Source organism: Penaeus monodon, chromosome 11, assembly GCF_015228065.2.
Source record: "Penaeus monodon isolate SGIC_2016 chromosome 11, NSTDA_Pmon_1, whole genome shotgun sequence".
In the NCBI taxonomy this organism is placed as follows: Eukaryota; Metazoa; Arthropoda; class Malacostraca; order Decapoda; family Penaeidae; genus Penaeus; species Penaeus monodon.
In genome coordinates this window covers 9,984,764-9,992,263 of record NC_051396.1, presented here as the reverse complement: position 1 = coordinate 9,992,263, position 7,500 = coordinate 9,984,764, and the positions used below count along the sequence as shown (strand labels likewise).

The 7,500-nt window shown below is 39.7% G+C and overlaps 1 protein-coding gene across 1 annotated transcript in view; it reads left to right on the top strand.

The window, feature by feature from the left end:
* The window catches only part of LOC119578732 (MKRN2 opposite strand protein-like), a 9,054-nt gene extending 2,027 nt beyond the window's left edge, over positions 1-7,027 (top strand). The window contains exons 2-5 of the mRNA XM_037926339.1: positions 4,637-4,774; positions 5,408-5,485; positions 6,051-6,281; positions 6,474-7,027. Coding sequence (XP_037782267.1) covers positions 4,644-4,774; positions 5,408-5,485; positions 6,051-6,281; positions 6,474-6,684 — 651 coding nt within the window. The 5' untranslated portion in view covers positions 4,637-4,643 and the 3' untranslated portion in view covers positions 6,685-7,027. The remainder of the gene's footprint in view (positions 1-4,636; positions 4,775-5,407; positions 5,486-6,050; positions 6,282-6,473) is intronic.
* The last annotated feature ends 473 nt before the right edge of the window (positions 7,028-7,500 follow it).

Sequence of the window (7,500 nt, the reverse complement as noted above, 5' to 3'; positions counted from 1 at the left end):
CTTCCTCCTATAATATTGCAAGTTCATGGTAATTCTTCAACGTTTTCCCATTCAAGCTTCGTGTTCTTCTTTTCTTTTCTCCTTGTCATCTTAATCTGCAACGGTTTCTTAACATCATGATGAATGAAGTTTCAGCCTCCTCCCCGTAGTTGTTGCCGATTTGGTTGTTTAAAATTCTACGATAATAATTATACGATTTATTAATTTCAATTATCTATTTTTATTTATTTATTTTTTAGAAACATTGGCATCAAAGTTATTTTTTGAGGCGACGATTCGACAGGCCTCTCCTTCCTTCCGAGTTATCGAGGCTTGGCTGAAAGAGAGAAAGTTCAAGAAAAACGGTTGGTGCGGGTTACCTGCGTCTCACGTTTCCATTACGGAAGATGACGGTACTGAGCAGTAGCCAGGTGGAAGGACTTTGTCTCTGTCAAATGTAATTAGTAGCTTGATAACTGGTAGGTAATTATTGTATTGAAGACGGAACTTTCTTACGATCCTTTATTAGTGGTGCTTGTGTTATTTCCTACTCAAAAAACTGATTCCGCCTGTAGGGTATTGCGTGGGCGTGACCTCCTTGAGTGGACTCCTCTCAATCATCTGAATTCAGCAGCTTCTACTCTGCTCTTTATCGCCTGTGTTCTTCGATCTCCTTCATTTTTGTTTCGAGCTTTAGAAATTGGCTTCTCGTATGTTCTCACTCTAAGCAGAAAATTGTATTGAATCTGAATGGGATGAACGGCTTAATGAGTCTTTGCACATCCTTTCCTTCAGACCAGTGGATGTTATTCGGTGTTCGTGGTGTCCTGCATCGACACAGCAGGGTGACTGACCCTTTGGTACACCTATTGTGATTCGTGCGCCTTTATTTCGTCTGGGATCCAGTTTGTCGAGCGCAGTGTTATTGAGGAAGTGGAGGGACGTAGATGAGGCAAGTGAGCAACGTCTGCCAGTCGTCTTCACGCGCTGTTGACAATGTAATTAGGGTTTTGAGGTCAGCTCAAGACTCGAAGCGAGACAGGGTCAGTTTGCGTCGCTGTCCACGTCGGTTCCTCATTCTTTATTCCCATTCTTCCTTTTGCTCTACCCGTTCGCTCTTCCATCTTTCCTATAGATTATAAAAGAACACGGTAGAAATTGCTTGCTAATTCGCTCGAGATTTAACAAATGTTCTACCCTTAAATAAAAAGTATGGAGGCCGGTTAGTGATAAGCCAGACTGCGGCTCTACCATTGCTTGTTTACCACACCCTCTCGTACAGTACACACAGTATACCCACCGCCTCCCTTTTAACGTTAGATACATTTTCTTCCTGAGACTCATTGTGGATTCTCAGAGACTGCTTTCTCAGACTCGAGGAGAGGTGGACCAAGAGGTGGAGAGGAAGGTGGACGTCTGGGAGGCAGCCACTTAACCCCCTTAGGGATAAAAGTGAAATCTTTTCTCGTCCGCTCTCACTCTCGCCAGATTCTTTGTGCCGAGGAGTCGGTTTGTTGCTTTTGTGCAAGTGGGATTGCTTGTGTTTAAGTCCGAAGTAAAGTCTCTCTCTCTCTCTCTCTCTTTCTCTCTCTCTCTCTCTCTCTCTCTCTCTCTCTCTCTCTCTCTCTCTCTCTCTCTCTCTCTCTCTCTCTCTCTCTCTCTCTCTCTCTCCACTCACTCAACTCACTCACTCACTCACTCACTCACTCACTCACTCACTCACTCACTCACCACACACACACCACACCACACACACACACACACACACACACACACACACACACACACACACACACACACACACACACACACACACACACACACACAAACACACACACACACACACACATACACACAGGCGCGCGCGCGCAGACGTACCCACACCTGAAAATACACAATCACATATACAGGATACATATACTGCATAAACAAGGACACATATATGCAAATACACAACAAATTCCCGCTTTACGCCCCATGTCCACGGGGTGTTATTATTTTTATCATCAACAAAGCAGCACTCGACACACAAGATTAACTAACTAGACAATTGGCCTACAAAATCAAACAAAACATAAACGAGACAATAAAGTGCCAAAAAGCAAACTAGACGAAAACTTGACAATAGGTGTATATGCGATAAGGAACAAAGCAAACAAACTAGACAATAGGCCGAAGTACAACATACAAACTAGATATATGCTAAAAACAAACAAACTTGACAATAGGCCTAAGAACCAAAAGAACAGAATAGACAATGGGCCTAAGAAAAAAATGGGCCTAAGTACCCAAAACAAACAAAGCAAACAAGCAAGTCCTTTAGTGCAAAAAAAAAAAAATGTATTTCAAAATGACACAGACCACGTTCGAAAACCTGCAACCTGCTCTGGTCACTTTCCTTGGCTGGAGGAGAGCCTGGCACTGTGCCAACTTCAGCACTTCCAGGTGTTTGTTGTTGTTGCCTTGCGACTGTTGCGTTGCCTTCGGAATTTATGTTGCGGTCGGCAATATCAGTGTCAATGTTATATATTGTTTAAGTATTATTACTGTAATTGTTATTGTTATTATTATTGTCATTATTATTATTTCTTTTATTATTATTGGTATTAGTATTAGTATTAGTATTATCATCATTATTAGTATTATCATTGTCACTGTTGCTGTTATTATTAGTATTAGTAGTAGTAGTAATATTATTAGTAGTAGCAGTAGTAGTATTATATTATTATATTATTATTATTATTATTATTATTATTATTGGTACTGGTATTACTATGACTAATATTATTACTATAACTATATCATTATCATTATTATTATTATTATTATTATTATTATTATTATTATTATCCTTACCATTATCAGTATCCATTTTGTTATCATCATTATCATCATTAACATTATCTCTATCATTACCATCCTTATCATCATCATCATTATCATTGTTATTATTTATATTTTAATTTTACTACTACTATTATTATCATCATTAGCATTTGCATTGTTATTAGACTTATCATTTTATTAATATCATCATCATCATCATCACTACTACCATCTCCATGATGATGATAAGCATACTGATAAATATAATGATAATGATGATGACATTATTAATTATAATAATACTGATGGTAATGAGAGAGATAGTAAATGATGGTAATGATGATAAATAATATTAATAGTAATAATTATAATTATTATTATCTTTATCATTATTATTATGATAGTAGTAGTAGTGGTGGTGGTAATGGTAACAATAATGATAATGATAGTAATAATGATGACAATAAGGATAATTATAGTAATTTTCATTATCATAATCATTATCATTTTCATTACTGTTATTATTGTTACTAGTATTATGGTTATTATTATCGTCATTACTATCATTATCATTATAAGCATTATTCTTATGGTTATCACTATCATTATTATTGTTGTTAATTATTTTGTTATTATTAAAGTTATTATTATCACTTTGTTTTATTCTTACTATCATTATCATTATTATTATTATTATTATTATTATTATTATTATTATTATTATTATTATTATTGCTGTTGTTATCATCATCATCATAATCATAACTATAATCATCATTATCATCATCATTACCAATACCATCAACCATCATTATCACCCATAGTTCCTCAGCATCGCCAAGGAACAAAGACCAAGGAATCGAGGTTACAATACACACGCTCGAAGGCGAGGGAGGCAGCCGGACCCACGAAGGAGAGCAGGGAGGCATCGCAGACAGACTTCGGGGCTGAGGGGCAGACGTGGTGTGAGGGAGCACGGAGAGTGGATGGGATGTGCGAGAGGGAAGGAGGTGGGGGAGGGAGGAGAGGGAGGGGTAAGGGAAGAAGGGAGAGAAAGAGGAGGAGGAGGGGAAAGGAAGCAGTAAGAGGGGGAGGGAAGAAGGGAGAGAAGGAGGAGGAGGAGGGGAAAGGAAGCAGTAAGAGGGGGAGGGAAGAAGGGTAGGGAAGTGAGGGAGGGGGTGAGGTGTGATTAATTAGGGTGGTGGGTAAGGAGGTGAGGGAAAGAAGTAGGGAAGTGGACTGAGGGAGGGGTTGGGGGAGGAGGGAGGTAAGTAGGGGGAAGGAATAGTAGGCGGAGGAGGGAGCTGGGTGAGGGAATAATAAGAGAAGGGAGAAGGGTTGTGGAAGAGAATAGGGAGGGAAGTGGTGGGGAAGAGCAGGAGGAGGGAGGGACGTGGTGGGAAGGAGCCTTAGGAGGTAGGAGGGAAGGGGGGGGAGAGGGCGGGCACGTCTGGGTAGTTTCTCCAACCACTGGCCGCCCTCGGTCATGGCGGCGAGGTTTTTGACCGTCTGGGTCACAGCTCGGCCTGGAAACCGGCGCGCGGGTGACATGCAAGGAATGAGTGTGATAAAGAACCTGCCTGGTTTCATATGTGTATCTTGTATAAGAAATATATTCACAAAGAAAAATGATGTACGTTTTAACTAATGGGAGACGTAAACAAATAAATTACTGATTTAGACACTAAAAAAATTGTCAGGAACATCATTTTAGCCCACTTCCCTTGGTCACCTTCCTCGTCACATCAGTTGAAAAGCGAACGGTTTCTCTCAAACGAAACATCCAACCCGGCGTACGAACCTAATCGAAACGTTTCTACCAATTCCGCAGAGAAGCAATGAATCTCGACCCGGGAATCGTGTGTTACCAGCACTGCGAAGGGCGTCTCTTTAGCTTCAGTCTCCCTTCCTCGTGTTACCTGTGCGGCGCTGACCTGTCCGTTGAACCCCTGACCTGTCCGCCCTTCAGGTGAGTCGAACCGAAATCTCGTAGTTGATTCGGATCAAAGGTTCGTCTGACGTCTTTGAGTTGGATCAGTGACTCGCATGGCAGTTTCGGATCTAACCGTGATGAGGTTTATGTGTAATGCACATTGTGTAATGTATAATGAATCATGAGGTGTATATATATTGTATGAGTATGATGAGGTTGATGTATATAGATTGTCTGTTGACTGCGTAGTGTTGTAGAGAATTAAAAGGTATTATTGTTACTTTATTGCAACTACATTGATAATAATAACCCCGTGAAATCAAAGCTAAATATAACAAACGAATTATAACAACTGCAAAAAATGCAATAAAAAAATAAATATAGTGGAGGGGTGGTAAAAGATCAGCTAGAACCATTCGTAATATAATGGCAGATAAAGGAACATGAAATATTTAGATTAACATGACATTACCAATGATATCCCCACGAAAAAAAGAATATAAGCAGGTACATATTTCTTTTCTAATTTTACATTTTATGAATAGTTATTAAAAGTTTGTAGCTACATTCTGCTTTTTGGTTGTATTTGGACCCAAAATAGAGATTGGGTAGTACTATCACACCAGTGTTATCATCATCATCCTGACGTTTGCTAATATTTTTTTCCAGGCTGCCGTATCCTTTCGTGCGGGCATCGCAAGCGCCTTGCTCCATTGTCATCAAACCCACTAAGGGCGACTTCTTACAGTAAGATATTTTGTATTTCTGTTTCAGAGATAAACCATGTTGTTTTGATATAATACGAGGCCGCGTGTGAAATACACACACACGCACTCACTTGCTCACTCACTAATTCACTCACTCACGCACTCACATACTCATACTCACACTGGTAAGTACAAACGGGTACTGTATATACACACAAACGCATCCAAGGTATTCACACACACACACACACACACACACACACACACACACACACACACACACACACACACACACACACACACACACACACACATATATATATATATATATATATATATATATATATATATATATATATATATATATATATGTGTGTGTGTGTGTGTGTGTGTGTGTGTGTATGTGTGCACGTACATACATACATTTGTACTCGTATATATATACATATACAAATATGTATATATGTGTGTATATATGATATGTGTGTATATAGAATTACCTAGATTATTGAAGTATCAGGAACTGCGTTCAACATTCATATATAATATTTTTCGACAAGGAGACACCTATGTGTAGGCACATGAGTCACGACCCTCCCCCACAGTGACTACAGGAGCAGCAACGACCTTCACATTGGCGTAACGGACAGCGAGGGTCGTGTGTTCGAGTACGACCACGAGGGGCTACACTCTGACTACACCTCCTCCTGGACACAAAGCCTCGCCGTGTCAATCATAAGCGACCCTGCCACCGGCCGCCTAGACCCCGTGTGGCTCGAGTACTGGGACTTCACTCTGCACACTATGGCTCAGGATCCCACCTGGGCTGAAGACAGGTGAGGGCCAGAATTAAGAAGGAAATAGGGTAATATGGTGTGGATGTGGATAGGTGGATGGATGGTGGAGAAATTAGATATATAATAATGTACATGTTATATAGCTGTTTTGATATGGTTTTACAACGAATGACTATAGTTTTACACAGTTATATTTTCACCAACTCACTAGGTAAGCCTTCTCCTCCACAGATACGACGAGACGTCCTTCAACTGCTACTCCTTCGTGCTCGAGTTCCTGAAGAAGCTGGGTCCTCCTGGGATCAAGACGAAGGGACTCAGCAAGACGTCCCTTTGCGAGCAGCTCCTTGTCCCTCACACCACCGCCGCTGCCAAGTACATCTCTCTCTATCGGAAGCTGCGGTCCCAGACTGTGGTGGCCGTCCCGTTGATGAAACAGTGATGACAAAATGGATAATTAAAAGGATATTCGTAGGTCGACACTGATGGTGCTACGAAATCACAACTTGTGAGATAAAAGACAGATTTATTTATAACGATAGAGTGTTTGTTTCATGTTTTCAATTGCCAGGTTAGGGTTATATGTCGTAAATATTACATTGATGTTCTTTAGGATTCTTCCAAGTTTTAAGATTGAATGCATTTCATATATCTTAAGATACCGCTATTTCTCACTTTGACACAATACTTCCACTTTATAATGCTCCATATACTTTTGACAGTTTGAATATAGTGTATTTTTATATAAAATTGACATGTAATAAAAAGTACTTGACCCAAAGAATTATCAAATTTAAAAATATACCTCTGAAACATGATCATCGTAATAAAAGGAAGGATTGCCAAACATTCAAAATGGTTGTGCATAGATAGTGTGCCTTTTGTCGATGTGCCATTTCTTGGTTTAATGTCTTCCAAACTTCGATTTTAAAAAAAGAGAGATAATCCACTGGACTGGCATTTACAGTATTGTGGAAGGTTTTTAAAGTGCATGGTAGCCATATTCTACTTGAACTTGTTCCAAGAAAACACTTTGGATAGACAGCAGAGATCTGAAATGGACCTTCACGTATTACAGTCTTGGAGAGTGCTGTAAAAAGCCGTTCAAATAAATGGAACCATGTGTAATAATGACTCATTCCTCTGCAAAATCTACAAAACTAAATTCATAGAGCATGAATGAAATACATCAGCATATGAAGTCTGGGTACACTTGGTTTGTGAGAAAACTGTTTCCGATCATGTACGAAAGTGTTTG